General features: G+C 39.4%; 1 protein-coding gene across 1 annotated transcript; it reads left to right on the top strand.

Moving 5' to 3' along the window:
* The first annotated feature begins 584 nt into the window (after positions 1-584).
* Positions 585-4,316, top strand: TWIST1 (twist family bHLH transcription factor 1). Its single transcript, XM_030201592.1, has 2 exons — positions 585-1,404; positions 1,798-4,316. Exon 1 carries the CDS (start codon positions 841-843, stop codon positions 1,357-1,359), a length of 519 nt encoding a protein of 172 aa, XP_030057452.1. The 5' UTR covers positions 585-840; the 3' UTR covers positions 1,360-1,404; positions 1,798-4,316.
* Positions 4,317-20,224: the final 15,908 nt, after the last annotated feature.

Here is a 20,224-nt window from a genome sequence, read left to right as displayed (position 1 = left end):
ATGAGAGAACTGGATCGGAACACGTACGTTAAAATTTTCTCTCCAGTGCACTTTTTTGTTGTTGTTTTTTACAGTTATGACAAGCAGAGAAAAAAAGAGCCCTCGGACTTTTCATGAAAGTTAAAGAGTTTGCTGAAAGGAAGAAAAACTGGGTTTTGCAGATTACACGTGGAAGGATTATTAGACTCATTCATTACTCGGTTTGAGTCGCTGCAGATCCAAACTGCAAAGGCAAAATCATTGGGCGGGGGTGGAGAGGAGGTATGGAAGAAAAATCATGGTTTGAAGAATGTTAGTCCCATATCTCACTACTATCCCCCTAAAATAACCTCAAATGAAATGTTGCTGGTCGTGATTTCGAGTTCCATAGATGAAACGAATGGGTTTCGAAAAAAAAAAAAAAAAATCAGAAAGGTCTTTTTTTTTTTTTTTTTGTCAAAGCGGAAACTTTCTTAAAAAACTAAAAGTTTGAAAAAAAAAAAGTTCAACTCCCTCCTCCTGACGTCTCAAAAGTCATCCAATGAAAAACGTCCCCCCAAACTTCGGGCCAGCCACAAGTATAAGAGTTGGGTGAGGTTGTGAGGAGTCAGGAACACGTTTCTTGCCCTTAAAAAGCGGATCGGGCCGGGGGTTGGAATTAATAAATACTCCTCAGAGATTTTTTTTTTTTAATTATAGTTGGACGCTGTGGCGTCCCCTCCCCCTTTTCCCGTGACGGAGGACTTTTTGCCCCTGTGGCAGGCGGCGATCGCTCGGGCCCCGGTGGCTGGGACTGTGTTCCCCTGCCCCCTCCCTCGGGCCGGCTCCTAGCCCCCTTCTTTCCGCGCCCGGCAGGGAAAAATGATGCAGGACGAGTCGAGCTCTCCAGTTTCCCCAGCCGACAGCGTGAGCAACAGCGAGGAAGAGCTCGACCGACAGCAGGGCGGCAGCAAGCGGGGGGGCAGGAAGAGGCGATCGGCCAGCAGAAAGCCCGCCGAGGACCCCGAGAGCCCAGGGACGGGCAAGCGGGGCAAGAAGGCGAGCGGCGGCAGCAGCACGGGCAGCAGCCCCCAGTCCTACGAGGAGCTGCAGACGCAGAGGGTGATGGCGAACGTGCGCGAGCGCCAGAGGACCCAGTCCCTGAACGAAGCCTTCGCCGCCCTGCGCAAGATCATCCCCACCCTGCCCTCGGACAAACTGAGCAAGATCCAGACCCTGAAGCTGGCGGCCAGGTACATCGACTTCCTCTATCAGGTCTTACAGAGCGACGAGCTGGACTCCAAAATGGCAAGTTGCAGCTATGTGGCCCACGAAAGGCTAAGCTATGCCTTCTCGGTCTGGAGGATGGAGGGCGCCTGGTCCATGTCCACCTCCCACTAGGGATCCCTCTCCACCCGGAACGGCGAAAGGAAAGGAAAATTGCAGGTAGGTCACCCCGCTGACCCAGAGAAAGTGAGGCTGCTAGGATGACGTCTCAGCTGGGCTAGACTAAGTGCAGTTCATACGCTTGGGGAAATGGGATCAGCAAAGGATATACGGTTCCTATAGCACAACTTTTATGAGCTGAAAACATGTTCTGGTGCTTCCCCCCCCCATTCTACTACTTGCAATTAGTTCTTGTTAATCTACATTTTTAAATGTGTCCATTTCTATTCTGTCACATTCTTTCGTACTGCGTTTGAAATTCTTTCTCTTTTTTGGCATAAGACTGTTAAAAATATTGCAACACAGGCGTGAGCCGTTTATACGTTTCTGATTTGATCATTCTTAACGCTTTTTCTCTCTGCTTCTTTTTCGTTTATTTGCATGTTTTTGCAGATGGTTGTGCTACCAAAATAAGAAGGAATGAACAATCGAGAAACTCTGTGAAGCTGGATACCAATTCAAAAAAGGAAACTGAAGGATTTTCTTGGAAATTTAAAGAGAGTGAATATAGCCAAACCCAAAGAGACAGGGCGTGGGGAGCACTTACAGAGACAAAAGTGGTAGAAAGGGCCTTGAACAATGATCACCCAATTGGGCGGCTGCATTATCCACGTATCTCTGCATTCTGATTAAAGTCTGGACATTTTTAAAATAATTTTTTTTGACGAAGAATGTTGGAATGTACCTTTTATGATTTTTTTTTGTTTTTTTTGTTCTGTTTTGCTTGCATGCATTCCCAACAGTCCTATCGAAGCCACTAAGAGGAAAAGACATTGTGGACTTTCTTCGGTCTTGAACGGTCTTTTAAATAAAGCGACCAAAAATCTATATAAGTACAAAACCTTTTTTTGTTGTTGTTGTTTTGTTGCTGCTGTTTGAGTCTGGGCTCATAAACTGCCATATTCAAACCAGCCTGGTTACTTTTTTTTTTTTTTTTTAATCCTTTCTTTGAGAAAAAAAATAAAATGACATTTTATTTATTTATTGATGACCCATGTTTTTTGAAAAAAATGCAACTAGATCAGGTGTCTAAATGCATTCATATTTTTATGGTTCTTTTGTAAATCTTTGTATATTTTTCTGCAATAAATAAATATGATTGAAACTTTTAGAACACGGGAAGTTTGGTTAATATGAAGTGGCAGGGTTTAAACTGGAGAAATAGTACCTTCTTGTTTGCTTGTAAGGACACCCAGGAGAGAGAAGAACTCAAAGATAAACAAACTGGGCAAAATCTCAAATAAACTAGCTACTGACAGAGCTCAATATGTTATTTTTAGAGACAGCTTTATGATTCCTCTTTATTTCTCTGCTGACTTTTTCTCAAGGTTTTTTTTCTTTTCCTTCATCACCCAGACTTTAACTAATTTCAAGCTCAGAGATACCTGATAGGTTTGATTGTTTTAGCAATCAATCAGCAACGAAGCTTTCATCTTTATCAATAAAAAGTGTCACTCACAGGTGTGAAGGGCCGAGTGTAAAATGTAGCACTTGGCTGTTTATGCCGTGTAGCTTGAGCTGCTCCTAAAATAAATAAATAGCATAGGAAACAGTGCAAAGTTAATCGAGATTAGTAAAAACAAAGGGCAAAAAGTTATACCCAAAGATATTTTTAAGTGAAGTGCGTGATAGTAAGTGTATCAGGGTTTTTTTAAAATTATTTTTAACAGATTTGCTTGGGTTAAAAAATAATTGTTTACTGTTCAGCCGATCACCAAAAATCTCATCATTGTGTACAGTTATTTTTCTTACCCTTAGGCCAATTGCTAAGCATTTGCTCAAATGGGTTTAGAAACGTTCCTTTTGGGTGCTTAAACAAGCTAGGCCTCTAAACAGAAAATAAACAACTCTTTTAATTTATTGAGGATAATTCATGAAAGGAGACCCGTTGAAACTTTAAGGGCTTCAGTCTACTGGCCGAGCATAACATTTTTAATTGAATTTTCTAAGTCGTGTTCATGATTTGCTGGTGTTATCTCAGATTTAACTTGTGAATGCCAAACTATCAGAAACGTTAGGAAGAAAGCCCATTTAATAATAATAATGATGATGAAGGGTTCCAGATCCGTAAAGATTGAGCTTGTGAGAAAAAAAAGCGATAGTTTTGAAATTAAAATAAAAATCAAATCGTTTGGAATTAGAAATAAAATTGCTATGGGCCTTGCTTCAGGCATGAATTGTAGTAATATGACATATTTGTCCAAAACACAGTTTTTTTGCTTGTCTCAATAAATTTGTCTAAATGTTTTGTTTTGTTAAGGACTCCATTTCTATATGCTCCTTAGGCTTACATGGTTTGACTAGTGCGCAAAATTTAGAACACTGGGCAATATGTACAATAGAAAAATTTTTGTTGATGTTTTTAAAGGACTGACAACCACTAGATTCGGGTTTTAGCGGTCCACTATCACCGGAAATGTATGAATAGGAACAGCAGGAGAAACACAGTGAATATCTTTTAGGCTGAGCTCTACTAACAAATACACGGGTTTAAGCATTTGCCCGAGATAGTTCTCGAGCAGATAAATAAGTCTTTCTGATAGACATCTCCGATTTCTTTCAAAATCAGCAGCAAAAAGGTCACATTTGAGATAGAAGGGGCCTTATAATGAGAGAACTGTCTTAGATGGACTTTGTTTTGATTTCTGTTATGTAAGAAAGGCATGAGGAAAACATTAGCAGGAATTAAAGGGTTTAGCAGAAGTGAAGTGTTGTTAACTGGGCCATCCCGAAGCTAGCAAGAAAATACATGTAGGAGACACACAGATGGTGATGCTGGGGTCCTATTTTCTTGGGGCATTTCCCATTGGCATATAGGTAGGCACTGGGGTTTACTAATAAAGGTAGTATTCTCGAATGCCTTCATTTGAAAGGAATAACATTTACTGCAGTGCTTAATAATAACATTACTGTAATAATATTGCATATTTCATTGGTTATTAAAGAAATGTTTTATGGAGTGAGTTTATGTAACAATTTATTAGATAGTTCATGCCAATTTACCATTATTTTCAAATAACGATGATCAGTAATAGTACCTGAATGAAGCTTCCAGTAGTTATAAAAAGGGGATTTTTTTTTTCTTTACACATAGCTTCTGGCCATTGTTACTTTCCAGGTACTCTTCTGTTTCACCCTTGGCCTGCATAGTAATAACCTGTTTATAGCATAAAATGAACTACAGTGTTCCTGGAGCTTTAAAAGTATAGCCCTTGCAATTTTTTTTTTCTGGTTGCTTACTCTGTGGATCCATGGTCCCCGCACTTGTGCCAAAGCTTGTTAAGCTAGTGTCAGCCTCTTTGGAGAGAAAAAAATAAAAAAATATATGAAATCGTCTGCTGGGAATTCTAAGTACTCCGGCAGTGGAACTGCCAGCTCTGCATGGAAAATAATGGCTATCCATTTCACTTTGGGGCTCCAAGAGGCCATGTCTGCTGCGTGTTTCCAATGGTGCCTATTAAAAATTGTTCACGTGTTTTACGAAATATAATACTTTAAACGAGACTTCCATATAGAGATTTATAAGAATACTTATTTTTTGCCATGAAAAAAATATACACAATAAACGTATCTGGCAGGCTGGATGGACCGTGCAGGTTTTTTTCTGCCGTCATCTACTATGTTACTATGTTACTATATCTAAGATGCAAGGTAAAGAAGGGAAAACAATTGTTTAATAAAAATAAACAATAGTAATAAAAAGGCCAAACTGCTGTTTTATGACTATGGAAAGTTCAATAGGTTCCCATATTGGGAGACCTATAGTGCCTTTAAAAAAAAAGTCGATTTCAGAGCACTTTTGGCCTTCCATTAGAAAGTGGAATGTTTTGCACATTCCACGGTTTGGCCGAATCAGAAAAGCTCTTTTCTCTAGTCCAGTGTCAAATTCTTCTCAGGCATATGATTTCACTTGAAGTCTTGCCCGAGAATCCTTCAAAGTGAGCGTTTGTCCAGCTCTCATGATGTAAGGCGGTTTCCCCTGCATCTGTAATTTTAAGAAAAACAAACAAACGTGCAGGGGAACAAATGCTACAGGAAATCCAAACAGAATTTAATAACGAGAAGGAGTTCACCTGTGGCGTGGGTAAACACAAGGAAGTCTGCATGGGAATAAGCTAACCAGCGCATATACAATGCAGTGATTCTGGTGTGCAGAATATGAGGGGGGGGGGGGCGTGGGTAGGAGTATGGTTTAGAGAAAGAAAATCATTAGAGGGTCGGTGGTGAAATATCATATAACGAGAAGAAGGAGGAGGAGGGAAGTCAGCCCTATGCAGGTCACTGTCGCCCAGGTTTGCCTTGAATAAAAGAGGATCAAAGACCTTTTCCCTTTAGTCTTTAGATCAGTAAAGCTTAATCTGAAGCTCTGACTGACGGGCTCGAGGCCTGATTCGGTTAAGTGGCCGAATCTGTTTTTACCTCCTGTAATAGAAATAATGATACAGAAACCTATTCTTTAAAGGCTGGCATACAATAGCAAGAAACAACTGCGTTCATTTACAATTCTAGCGGTTGAGCTACCCCCCCCCCCCCACTCCCACCCCACATTAGTACATTTTTGGGGGGGAACCCATAAAATACATGCATTTCATTAGTCACCCTTTTTGTGCTTTCTTTTTCACATGATGCATTTTACATTAACAATTGGGGGGAGGGGGGCATAAGGGGTTTTCCTTAGGATTCGGTACACGTCTTTAATGTTCTTTGTTAAATCAAAGCCTATGTCCTTTGAAGAAGGTGTGTAATTGGAGTTTGAGGCATGTATGGAATTCCCAGATGTCTGTAAAAGAGGAAAGAACATTTGGCCGGTCACTTTAAGGTGGAGCCGGTTACAATCACTTGCACAAAATCTCTCTGTGTTTAACATATTTCAAAGTGTACCCTGATAACAGAACAATAGAGGATCCTGCACACTTTCCTTTTTTTGAATGAAACGGAGAAAAATTGATGGGAATATTAAATATACCTGTTATGAAGTGAGCTGGATTTCTGGTCAGAAAACTAACGGGAAGCTTTTGCGTGACTCACATCTTTCCAAGGCGCTGTACTAGAATCCCAGGATGGAGAGGAAAATTGCTCAATGATAAGGTTTCTGAGCATCTACTTTCAGGTACAAAAATAGTGCTGAAATAGTTTCCATTTTAATTTTTCTTCGTCTGGTTTGCCTCACTGTTTTAAGACAGTAGTCCAAATTAATATGAAAACATTGACTTTGGTTTGGAGATCATTTCACTTTTAAGTCTCTGTCAATTCGGTGGGAGGGGGGAGGGGAGGTTGGCATTTCTACTGAGCAGCCGTGAGCGGGGGATGAAAGGGAATAATTGTAGAAACGCAATGAACCTGCTTTCATATGTAAGTTCTGCAGATGTTTTTTTGAGAGGGCAGAAACAAACAGAGCTAAGAAAAATAAAGCCCCGTTGGGGAAGTCAGAACACAACCAAAGAAAAAGTACAGAAAATGAACTTGAAGGGTTAAGGGGTTTTGACATGTGAAAAGTTAAGCAGGTACCTGAATGGGATTTATTTTGACCAGATGTTAGCGCTTTTCTTAAAAAATGTCACGTGAAGAGAACAGATGTGCAACATGCGAGCAGCCGCCACGCCTTCCAAAGCAAAGATTGCGAGAGAAGAAATCCCAGCATAAATCATTCCCCACAATAGCTTTTCTTCCCCCCCCCCCTTAACTATCATTGATTGTATATTTAAATCTGACCAGAAAGAATATTGCGCTGTTGGATGATTTTCATTCTATTTGATTTTACCATTATTTGGGGGAGGGGGGAGGGGGGGAGGGAGGGAATAGGACTTGACTTTTGTGGGTTTTGACCCTGTTCTCATCTTTTCCACTATTGTTTGATCCTTAGGCACGTATCGGATCGCTGGAATCGGAAAATACTGAGACGAATCAATTGCTTGTTTTGAAGGGGGGTAGGACGGTAAGAAGAGTGAAGAAGGTATGTCACTTTTGACAGATGCTAGCACGTGAAGATGCCTGACAGGCTAGCGGGAAGCTCCTTAACTCTGCTCTAACACAGGGTGGGGGGGGGGGGGGGGGGGGCTGAGCAGAGCTCAAGCCCCAAGCTTTTCAAACAACATTTTAACACACTGCTTTTTAGCAAACAAACACATGATTAAAAAAAAAATGTCAGCAAACACACAACACTGTCCTCACTAAAAGTTCCCGTTTTCTCCTGGTTTGCCACTTTCTTGTTTTACTATGTAAGTTTAAAGATTAAAAAAAAATGCTGTTATGTGATTTTTTAAAAACTTTATTTTTAGTTAGTTTTAGCAAACACCGAGTTTGATTGTAATCTATAGGGCGATTGGGGTCGCAAAAACTCAATGCTAGGGATATTTCTCCTATTTCCTCGACATTTCATGAATATTATAAGATATTATAAGGAAGAGATGAAAAAGTGTGCTACATTAGCTCATAAACCTGAGAGAGAGAGAGAGAGAGCGCTAATGTCGACTGAATAGAAACATCTTGAATCGTTTTTGCAGAGAGAGTCCTGCTTAAATCTGCTATTAGTGTTCTCCCCTCAGTGCAGGTAGGGTGCAAGTAGGGCTGTGTGTAACCAATTGGAAAATCGTCTTTGATCTTCTCTGAAACGTTACACACGCATCACGGATTATTACTGGTATTATCGAACTCTTTTATCTCCGAGTAGTTCGTTAGTAACTTTCCTCAGCTATATAAAATATTTGCAGTGGATGACATGAGTCGTCAGGGCTGTCAACTTCACACCTAGATGAACGAGTTGCATTGGTGCTGCTTTCAAACAGAGCGCCACATGTACGGGTGAATCTAAACATGTCTCAGCCGTTCCTAATGTACAGTCTACTGCCTTAGGTTTACATAATGTTTTTCCATATTAAGATTTTCAGTAAATGTATCTTCAAAACTTCCCCAATAAAATGCTGCCTTAAATATAGTGTTTATTTTTCCATCTCATTCGCCTTTCAGATATGCCCCTGCTGTCTTTCAACGCTTAAAAGCAAACAAGCTAGAAAATAAAAGGTAAATACGTCACTAAAACAAAGCTACAACAGAATCCGATAAAGCTAATTCTTCAATAAAATTTATGGAAAAAAAAATTCAACTGGCCCTACTTTCTTTTGGTTTTGTTTATGAATCCCTCCCCATTACCGACGCTGTCCCTTCCAAGGCCCTTATTTTAGAGGGTTTTTTCGTTTCCTTAATGAAAGTCCAGCAGCCTCGGAATTATGAAACGCGTTTAGTGATAGAGGGATGTATTGATGTATGAGCTAAATCAGTGTTAATTTTAAACAGACTGTTAACTCTGTACCAGGGAATCTCAGCGACCATGTTGTGATGCGGCTCAGATCTAAGTTGTCTGTTTTCCACCTGGAATGGATGACGATTGTGCTGTGCTGCCCGGTCTGCTTTTTGTTTGTGTGTTGCTACTTTTGAAGTCTGCGTTTTCCAGCTGCAGCTCTTCTTCCCAGCATAAAACCATAAAGAGGGAAAGAACAAAGGAATAAATCTTCCATGTATCCTCACCTAGATAATTCAAGCTCAACTCTTCCTTCTACATTTGCACAAGAAATATTTGTTCTGAAGCTTGAAATGTTTGCAAATGGTGGTGAAAATGGTGTTCAGATAATTGCTAATTAAGGGGTAATTAATACAGGACACGATGAGTGTGAATGTGGTCGGGTCTCTTCAGGTACTCCCTGGCTGCGAAAGGCACTGTAAAGCACAGTAAGAATCCAGGTAGCCTTGGAATAACAATGTCACTGACAGCTGGACCTTGCATCCGAGAAACCTTATAAAGAGAGAGAACAGCTTTTGTTTCTTTTTAAAAGTATGACGATGAAATAAGACAGGGCATCCGAAGATTCGTGACAAATCGTATTGTAAGGCTCGATTATTTGCTATCCGATTTCAGCAGCAGTGCTATATCTGGCTGAAAACAGAAGGTATTTCAATTGAACTTGCATTTTGTGCTTTGATAGTGATTTTGCCTGTTTTTACACACACAGTGCTTTGCTCATTAAGGAAGGCATGCAAACAGACTCTCTGAAATTCTATTAAATACTTCCAGTTTGAATTATTTCAAAGAACGCCAACTACTGGGGATGTTAGTAATATTTGTATAGAATATATAGGCTTATCAGTGATTTTCATAATTTTATAGTGTGTTTTTTAATTTATTACACTAAATAATAACTCATTAGACCATGTTCAGTAGAATGCATCTTATGCAGATGTTTTCGTTTCTATTTGAAACCAGTTTTAAAATCGTTTTGGATCAAATCGCCTCACAAATTTCCACACCAGATGGATTTCCAATAGTGAAGGACAGGTTCTTCCTTGTGAACCTGCCTTCTAATTTTATCTTCTGCCCTTTAGCAATGCAGTTCGCATGTCGAGAATAGTCATAGGTAGAACCTGAAAATGGATGATATTCGAGACAGTTTTGGAGCAGATTTTAAAATATAAATGTTCCATAATTAATTAACCCTTTGACCTGAACAAATTAAATCTAGAGTGGGTAATAGATACGCATTAATACATTTCTGCAGTTTGCTAATTCAAGTGGATGGTAAAAGAAACAGAGGTTCAACGTAGGAACCGCAATTAGTTTCACGCCAGTAAAACCGGCTTCAGTTTCGCGTTTAAAAAGATATTGTATATGTTGCTAATGTCTTATATTGCAAGAATTTTACACTATGTATTTAGGATCAATCGCATATAGCTTTACAGGTTGTTCCTCGAGTTTGATCGTATCATTTAGAAACCTAACGACAAGATAACCCAATCTCACATCACAAATGTTTTTGTATCCAGCCGTTTTGAGAAGATGATTCTTATTAATGTCATATGCAACTCGGTTATCAGGTACGATCGAATGCATTTGGAACAGGAACAAATGTTTCAGGACCTTAGATAAACTCCTTAGCATCACGTGGCACAAAATAAAAAAAAAAATGTCCTTTAACATATAAAGCTCAAAACCTTATTGGGTTTTTTTTCTCTCTCTCTCTCTGGAATGGCATTGCTACATTCTTGTATTTGGAGATAGGGGTATTTGAAAGCACTGATTTTCAGGACTGCACAGTGAACCTGTTTATCTGTTTCTCTTCTATGCACAATCATAAGTCAAATTTTACTTATAATAAGTGTATTTATTACTGGAGAAGCCATAGTCTTTGATCTAGGAATTTGGGGAGAAAGAATAAGGGGTCTCACTATTTTTTTTTCAATGCTTTTCAGGTTGATTTATGATAAGACTTCTTGTTGGCACTTCCAGATGCCAAACCTCTTCTAGCTTCAGAGATGTAAATCTGCTTTTAATGTCAGCCATGCCCTTAGCCTGATCTTCCGCCAACTCTTATGGGCTAACAGATTACCAGGATAGCAAAGCAACAGCAGGAAAGAACTTGGGGGACTAATTTGAAAAGCTGCTAATAGCGCAACATTGCACTGATTTCTGCAGAGGCGCAGAATCTACTGCCCTAGGTATTCAGGAATTGGGGGGGGGGGGGTAATAATGTTTTGCAGAAGTATAGGCACTATATAAATATACCTGCTCTATAAATAGCTTAAGCATAGTCCTCTGTTCTGAATGGTAGAGGTCAGTGGGAAAATGGCCTTTTCCCATCAATCGTTAACCACATAGGAGGCCTCCAAAACTACCCCAATTGGAACTGTTTTGTAAAATAAACTTAACTTGAAAAGCAAATTTAAGGTTGAGATTTTTCTTTTTCATAAAGCAATGCAACCAAATTCCCTCCCTGCTTTTCAGCAGCAGTATATTGAGAACACAAATTTTGGGGCTCATTTTCAAAACACTTAGACTTACAAAGTTACATGGTAACCTATGGAAACTTTGTATGTCTTATCTTCTTTGAAAATACGCCTCAAGTCTAGGCAAGCATTTTCATTTTATTTTTGTAAATTCCATACAACTTTATGGAAAGAATTGCCCTTCTCCTTGCTATGCATTTGCATACTTCAGTTTTATGAATCTGCCTTCCTATGTGTTGGGAAAACACACAATTCAGAAATGTGTGCTGAATTCAGACAATGCTAGGCTGCTGTCTGAATTTTGTCAGGGCACGCATTCCTAGCACTCCTAGCCTCTGCTTGAAACTTTGGTGCAATTTTCAAAGGGTAAGGCCAGAAAGCCGTTTTGAAAGTAAGACAAGGTGGTTAATGCTGACATTAATCTTCCAATACTGTGCTAACACATTGTAAATGACCCCTTCTGTGTCCTGGGCCATAGTATGGTTGTGAGTGGGTTCTTTGCTAAAATCCAATGATACTTGTTTGTCCAACACCCTAGAAAAAAATGGGGAAAAGTCCTGAGTAAATGATACCCTAAATTCAACTTGCTGTCAATGAGACAGGGATGGCAAAACATTGTCCACAATGCACAGTTAACTCTGTAATGCTAGTTTTCCCCTCTTGTAGTGACGGAGAATAGCCAACAGTTTTTCTATGAACCAGTCTGTGGTGTGGCTTGGTGGTGTGTTTATTACTGACCTCCCCCAAAAGTGTCTGAGATGTCAATGGAGGTCGAACACCAAGCTTGCTGATACTGTAATTTTTAAATGTACAAAAGAAATCCTCAAGCAGTCTGCCAGGTAGCAGGCTAATCTGTGCCATTTGTAAACAAATCTTTTATTTTTTTTTTTAAGTGGGCAGTTTTGTTGTGCCTAAGCCGGTTTGAATTTGCAAGTCAATGCACAAAAAGTATGCGACTCAGTCAAATTCTCAGGCTTTGGTTTAGTTAATGTTTGAGAATGGCGTTGTGTGTCTTAGGGTATGTAGTGGCAATATACCTTACACTGTATTGATATAAAGCTACACAAATTGCAATCTGTGAAAATCTAGATTTTAAAATATCACAACAATAGGCAATCTTAATATTACCATAACATACCAGTACTATGAGCATCTGATCAGATGTACTTCAGGAATGTGTTTTGCCACTGAAATGTTAACTTTATTGAACTCCCTTCTGTGTAAGGGAGACATTTAGAGCAAATAATTCTACTTAGGTTTAATCTAACCTAGTATTAGGGAATAAAGATTGTTTTTACTATTTTGTTGTTCCCAATCAATCAAATAGGCAATCGATTGCCCACCGCTTTGCTTTTCTATTAACTAACAAGCAATGCAAGAGTCATGTTTTACTGCCCTACCTAAAGTGTTAAAACATTTTGTGAAGTATGCTTTTGTAGAGTATGAACTCCAGAAAATATTGTGGCTGGGCCCTTGTGCATTTTTCTAATTAGCAACATTTGAGCCACAGTCAGTTAGCATTTCCTAAAATAAACATCAAAAGAAAGATCTGAGAATGATCAGGGTATGCTAGATAGAAAGAGATCTCCTAGCACAACTTCATCCATTTGAAATGGACTGTCATAAAATAGCTTTAAAAATCACTCCCTTACAAGAAACATGCTGAAGAGAAAATGAACTCTCTAGAACCTTGCAGCTCCCATGTGATTGAAGAGAGCTTTCTTTTCACCTATTAATGTGTTTGAATTTGGTTTCAGGCTGCTTGAGAAACAACCAAACAAAAAAAAAATGTCAGTAAGTATTTTTTCACGGAGAGAGTGGTGGATGCTTGGAATGCTCTCTCAAGGGAGGTGGTGGAGAGGAAAATGGTAACGGAATTCAAACATGCGTGGGATAAACATAAAGGAATCCTGTTCCAAGGGAATGGATCCTCAGAAGCTTAGCCAAGATTGGGTGGCAGAGCCGGTTGGGGGAGGTGGGGCTGGTGGTTGGGAGGTGGGGATAGTGCTGGGCAGACTTATACGGTCTGTGCCCTGAAAATGACAGATACAAATCAAGGTAAAGTATACACAAAAAGTAGCACATATGAGTTTATCTTGTTGGGCAGACTGGATGGGCCATGCAGGTCTTTTTCTGCCATCATCTACTATGTTACTATGTAAAAAATGTGTCCTCACAAATCTAAAGACCCTCCACTGTTAAACTTGTTCCTTAAGTAATTCCAAATGCAGATGAGAATATGGCAAAACCACAGTCTATAGAGAATGTTTGCAGTGATTCCATTCCTCTTAGATATCCATCTCTCTGAAATAGTTTAACTTCAGGTCTTGAATGCAAATCAGTTTGAGATAATTATATAACTGTTAAGCAATATTCCAGCTATGGACTGTTGACAAATAACCAAGAAGAATGGGATAGAGCTCATTCACAGAATGTTGATGCTGCCATTGGATGGTCTATTTATTAAGGCACCATGTTCACTACTACTGAATAGTCCCTTTGCTTATATAATATGATCTACTGTAATTAATACCTGTTAATACTATTAACACACATCATATGCTATTATATCACCTGACATTCTGCTAAGTATTTGTGTCCTGAATTGGCCAAAATTGGAAGCAAGATACTAGGCTAGATGGACCATCCATCTGACCCAATATTTGCCATACTCGGTCAGATTGATGGTCCATCTTTTGTAAGTCTGTTCCTAATTTATTCCCACCTATAATTCAGGCAGTATATGTTTCCCAATCATGTTCCTTCTTGTATCTTGTGTGTCTGTCTTAACTAGACTATAAACTCCCAGGAGCACAAATTATCTTGTAAGTGTCTCTATACAATACTACCTACCATCTAGTAAGTGCTATGCAAATTAATAATCATCAAACATATAAATGGCAAGAGGCGTACTCACTCGCAAATGCGCAGTACAGACCCTCTCTGTCCCGCCCCCACGTCAATACATGATGATGGGGGAGTGACAGAGAGGGAACCTGCGCACCTGCGAGTGAGGGAACCGCCGTCGCCACCGCTCCCCCCACCCACCCGGAGTCGCTGCCGCCACCCACCCTCCACCCGTCCCGGGTATCTGGCTTGACTATTCAAACTGCGGGAACGCAGCACACAGCTCATCTGAGCTGCCGTTGGCCTTCCTTACCTGCCTGTGTCCCGCCCTCACCGACGTTACGTCACACGAGGGCGGAACACACGCAGAGAGGAAGGAAGGCTGACGGCAGCTCAGATGATCTGTGTGCTGCATTCTGGCAGTTTGAATAGTCAAGCCAGGTACCTGGCCCGGGTGGAGGGGTGGCGGAGGGGACTCCCGGGGGGGGGGGGGGGGCGGCGGCGGCGGCGATGACCTATCCGGGGGGGGCCTTTCAACCCCCCCTCCTTTACTAGCCCGTTTTTATGGGCTCAACGGCTAGTCATAATATAAGTATTGATAAAACAGCACTTTTTTTCCCTTTAGGGCTCAAATCAGTTCTTTATTTTAAGTGAAGGCTAAAGGTGTTCTTTTAGGGTACCACCTTGTGGAAATGAAGGCATATATTATTCTATTATTCTAGAGGTCTACAAAATCCTAAGTGGTGTAAAATGGGCAAATGTGACTCAATTGCTTATTCTTTCAATACGTACTAAGTCTAGCATATACTCAAAGACGTTACATGGTAATACTTTTAAAATGAATAGGAGGAAATATTTTTGCACTCAACAAATAGTTAAGCTGTGGACCTAACTTATTGCCAGACGATGTGGTAACTGAGCTAGATGGACCATTGGTCTACCCCAGTATGGTTATTCTTATGTTCTTATGTAAAAGTAAAACAATGATTTGCTAAGGAAGGGGAATCTTTCTAATCATTTAAATGAGATTTAACAAAAAGAAAAAAAAAAAGAAAGAACTTTCTCTGCATCGGCAAATTAATACTCCAGATGTGCCATTGCTAATACATGTGCAAATCTGATCACAGGTAAAAAAAAAAAAATCCTCAATTCCAAACTTGTTACTTTGCAATAGAAAGGTTTCTTAACAACACTATGCATAATAATTGTATCAACTCATTTCTACGCTTATGTGGACATATGCTATTACCACTATCACTAATCATTTCTATGGTGCTACTAGGCAAACGCAGGGCTATACACATTATATACAGACACCTTCTCTGTCCCTAGAGGACTCACAATCTAAGTTTTTGTTCCTGGGGCAATAGAGGGTTAAGAACTAGATTCTATATATTGTGCCTGAAAATTCTGTGTGGAATAAAAATACGCCTAGGCGTATTCACTATAGTAAAGCTAAGTTTTATAGCATAGGCTTAAATTTCCACACGGCATATAGAATTACACCAAGCGCCTCTCCACGCAACCAAATGTAATCACAGCCATTTGCACCATATTTTACTTGGCATAAATCCAGACGCCTAATTTAGGCACAGACAAGAAATTGAGGCACAATATATAGAATCCTGAGGTAAGTGACATCCAAGATCACAAGGAGCTGCAGTGGGAAGTGACCCCAGGTTGCCAGGATCAAAGCCCGCTGTATTAATCATTAGACCACTCCTCCACTGCGTTCCTCAGCTGCACTCCTCAGTAGGTTCATTATAAAATAGTGGCCAGCAAGTTAGTTAAGTAATGAACTTTTATTAGATTTAAAGTTTGTTGGCACAGAATGAGATCCCTGATGAAGCCAACAGAGTGATGAAACAGGTCCCATCAGGTCATTTAAGATATGCACTTAGAGTAATTTTTTTTCAAGTTCATGAGTAAGAAGTGATTTCAAAGTGTTTTAAACTTCAGTTGTTTTTAAAGCACATATACACTTTTGAATAACTAGCAAAATAAAACACAGTTGGAATTTTTTTTAAGACCAGTGATCAGCAGACAGTAGTGAATCTGACTGCAAAGTTTTTGAAGTCTTTTCCTCCAATTTAAATCTTTTTTAAAAAATTGAAAAAAGTGTAAGTTTTCACAACTGGGAATATAGGAAATTTGTAAGTTGTTAATGTATAGCTTACCATTTCATAGATGATCAGAGCTTAGCAGGAGTGATTGGTCACAAAGCTATTTCTCCAGCGGTTTGCTGATTCTGATCCTCTAGAGGTAATGATATTAACTCATTCCTACTCTTATATGGCTGCAAATGCAGGTAAATTATAAAATAACGACCAGTGTAAAAGTATGCACTTTGCAGATGGTTTACACTTCGCTAGTAGGCATGTAAAGGAGTGGAATTTGGGTGAAGCTTATATGCATGTAGAACTACCTTACTCTATGCACATGCCCATGTAAAGTATGCACTTTCATTTACGCAGGCTCATGAGCAGGTATACATGATCACACCTACATTCAATGTCCTATGCCACAGACAGTGATATTTTATAATGAGAAGGAGGTACCTCTTTAACTTTGTAAAATATCACATATCTAGACAGATCTGTAATTACTTACCTATGGCACCCTGTTATACATGTGCATTTGCCCTTGTGCCCTGGTTTTCATGCTTGCATGTGGCTGCGTGTCTGTCTCCATGTTATACAGCAAGGTAGAACAAGTAGATACGAAGAATGCATTTGGAACATCCGTGTAGTCTAACAAAGACTGCAGCTTTCCAAATTTGGTTGTGTGGTGTCTCACTGCTGCGACATATCATTAATCAGAGTCTGCCATTTAAGTCATTGAAGTTCTCCATTTTGCACCTTGGCACACACTGCATCTGTTCTGCATTGCTTCCCGTGTTCATTGCATCTGGCTTTTAATAGAGGCTTTCAAGAATTTTAGAATACAGAGAAGATCCCTGAAAACTATTCTATAAAATGTGCATTTGACTGGATTTAATTTTCTAGATTTGGGCCACAGTTGAAAGGAGCTTGGTAACTTAGCAAGCAGTTGGTTGTATACTTTGATGTGTTAGCAATGCACTGAATAAACATGGATGGATAGAATGCAGGCAGCACACATGAACAGGTGGAAACATGCTGAGGGCAACTCTAATTTTACTCCAAAAGACTACACTATCTTTATAGCCTGTGTGATTAGATCATACTTAATTTTGAAATAATCCAGTGACATTGGCTGTCCTGATTTTTCTGAGCATGTAAGGTTATTTATAGGTTAGAAATGTGACTTCTGTAACCCATCCACTTTTCCTTCCTAAATTCCACTTACTAACTACTTGAAATGACTTGGCTCATTAGTTTTGCTGCATTTGATGAATATCCAAGAGAACAATAATAAGAAAATCCTCCAAAAAATTTCAAATCTATCAGATGTTTAAGAGCTAAAAATTGTTTATTTTTTAAATCCAGACCTTAATTAATTTAGAGAGATATGGAAACATTTGCAAGGTTAAAATATATGATGCCTCATATTGACAACTAGAGAAAACTGGACAGGGCACTTTCATATTTGCTGCCAAAGAGTTTGTCCCAGGAAAGCAATACTAGGAACTAAAACTGAATTTGTCCTGATGCTGTTGTAAACCTGCTTGGAAGGAGAAAGACTGCATAAGTTTATCTATGTAATCAAAGATTCATGGGCATAAGAACTCACTTATTCACTAACAGGACACCTATCTATCAGCCAAGATCAGAGGCTGCCATGTGATGGTCAACAGATGAGGTAGTGCGTTTACCTTATGCTGATACATGAGCGACTGCTTTTGTCTCAACAATAATTTCATTATGGAACACTCTCCGATGCAGTATTTAAAATTATTGAAGACTAGGCTGTTTGTGGCCGCATTTTTCTGAACACTTTGTTTTAAAGAAAACCCATAAGATCAATTATGGATCAAATATATATAGGCAATGTTGCAGTAGTGCCTATATATTTTGTTATGGTGAAGGGATAAAAGAAAATTGGGTGGGAGGGGGAAGATATATACTTGATAGGAAGATAATTTAATTATTTTGCAATGGGAGTCTTATAAAGACCTAGGAATTCAGAATTAAAATTAATGAAATTTGATGTAATTGAATTAATTAATTAACAAGTTAAGTGCCTTGTTTACTAAGCCACGCTAGTGGCACCTTAGTACTTTTAGCGCGCGCTAACCATTAACATGCACTAACTGTGTAGGTGCCCACAATATTCCTATGGGCGCCTACACAGTTAGTGCGTGCTAATTTTGTGCACACACTAAGGGGGTCTTTTACTAAGGCGCGCTCACGTTTTTGGCATATGCTAAAATTGTAGGTGCACTAAACATTAGAGATGCCAATGCAATCCTATGGGCGTCTCTAATGTTTAGCGCACCCACAATTTTAGTGTGTGCTAAAAACATGAGCACGACTTAGTAAAAGACGCCCTAAAACCATTAGCGCACCTTAGTAAACAGGGCCCTAAGTAGCAAAAAGGGCTAAATAAAATAAGACAAGATTATTGGGAAGAGATGTTGAGGTTTAGTAAGCATCCAAATTAGAACAGAAAGAACAGTGACTGCAAAGGGTATGTAAAATTTTTTTAAGGTTGGGCGGAGCAAAAGAGCACGACAAAGTCAGGAAAATTGGCGGGCTCTGGGCTGAGGAGAATTGATGGGCAACAAGGAGGAAAACTAGCTGAGGGAACTGAAGCAAGAAATTTCATCCCACCCAATCCCTCCCAAAATTTAGAAAAGTGATAGCTGAGATTGGGATCTTGGGCAATTTTGTAGTTGGGATAACAATGTTTAAGGATGTTAAAAGAGGTAGTTTAAGTTGGAGCTGGAGTAATTTAAATGAGAATTATTCAAGCAGCCTTCATTTGAGGACAATGAATTTACTGGCTATATGGATTTTACAGTGTAATCTGCTTGTGTGCGAAACTGCCAGAAGCAGAAGTGAGGCCTTGGCATCACCGCAGGCCTCACTTTACAAGGTGGTTCATGAAGTATTAATAAATTTGATGGAATAAATCTATGCAGCTAGGTCAGCATCGACTAGCTTTATAAAAGGTAATAAGAAAAATTAAGGTTGCATTGAAATATTTATAATAAAATGTTTATTTGTGTTGGTTATTAATTTTTGATTGGTTAATAAAGCTGCGGCCAAAATTATTTCTCCAATGTGTAAGGTTGTCATAGTATTCTTTGTTCATTTGTGAGTCAGGAATGGATATGATGCAAGTGCCAATATTATGTATTCTGATATGTACTGTTTTGTGTTATGATGTGTATTGGATTGTGAATGTATTTTTGGAAACCATCTAGTTTTAGGTGGTCTATACATTTTTAAATAAATAAATAAATAAATCCAAATTGGTGCTAATTAGTGTTGATTAGCTCCCAGTCATTGGCACTAATTGTCTTGTTAGCCAATATAGTTAGGCACACTTTTTCAATCAGTGCCCAAATATCTGTGCCCAATTTTGGACGCCATATATGGAATCCAGAGGTTAAGGTCTGATTAATTATACCAGCCATACATCTAGTGTAAATACCCTCCCATAGATATTAGCTAGAATCCATGTAAATTAAAGAATACTATAATTTAAATTTATGTAGATATTTATGTGCTCCATCTATGTTCTGCCCAAACTCTGTCCATGCGTACACCCACTGGTAAAGTACATGTCAGCAGATCATGGTACATATTTTTTCACTGGTCATTATTCTCTATCAGTTTCATTTACAGCTGTAAGTGGCTACCATACACACATAAATGGCTTGAATCCCTCCATTTACATGTATTCCTGCTGCCTAAATCTAGACGGTTTCTTATAGAATTGCCCCCTTGTTCCATGTTGGATCTGACCAAAGGCTCATCAAGCTATTCATCCTGTCTCTGACAGAGGCCAATCCAGATCACTGGGAAGTATCAGACACATTCACTGTTCTTCAATGCAAGGCCCAGGGGCCAATGGCAATCCCCAGAGACCTCTGGAGTGTCTCAATTGTTTTCTGTGTTTTTTTGTTTTTTTTCCTGCTACTCAGCCTCTCTACCCGGGCTCAGGACAGAAAGGGGGAAATAGATGGAGGGAAGAGCTGCATACTTCAAGAACAAACCATTTCTCAATAGACAAAAGAGAATGCATTTGGAAATGTTCGCAATCTTCAGGATAC

The sequence above is a fragment of the Microcaecilia unicolor genome, chromosome 1, assembly GCF_901765095.1.
Source record: "Microcaecilia unicolor chromosome 1, aMicUni1.1, whole genome shotgun sequence".
Taxonomy (NCBI): Eukaryota; Metazoa; Chordata; class Amphibia; order Gymnophiona; family Siphonopidae; genus Microcaecilia; species Microcaecilia unicolor.
This window is presented reverse-complemented; position numbering and strand designations above follow the sequence as displayed.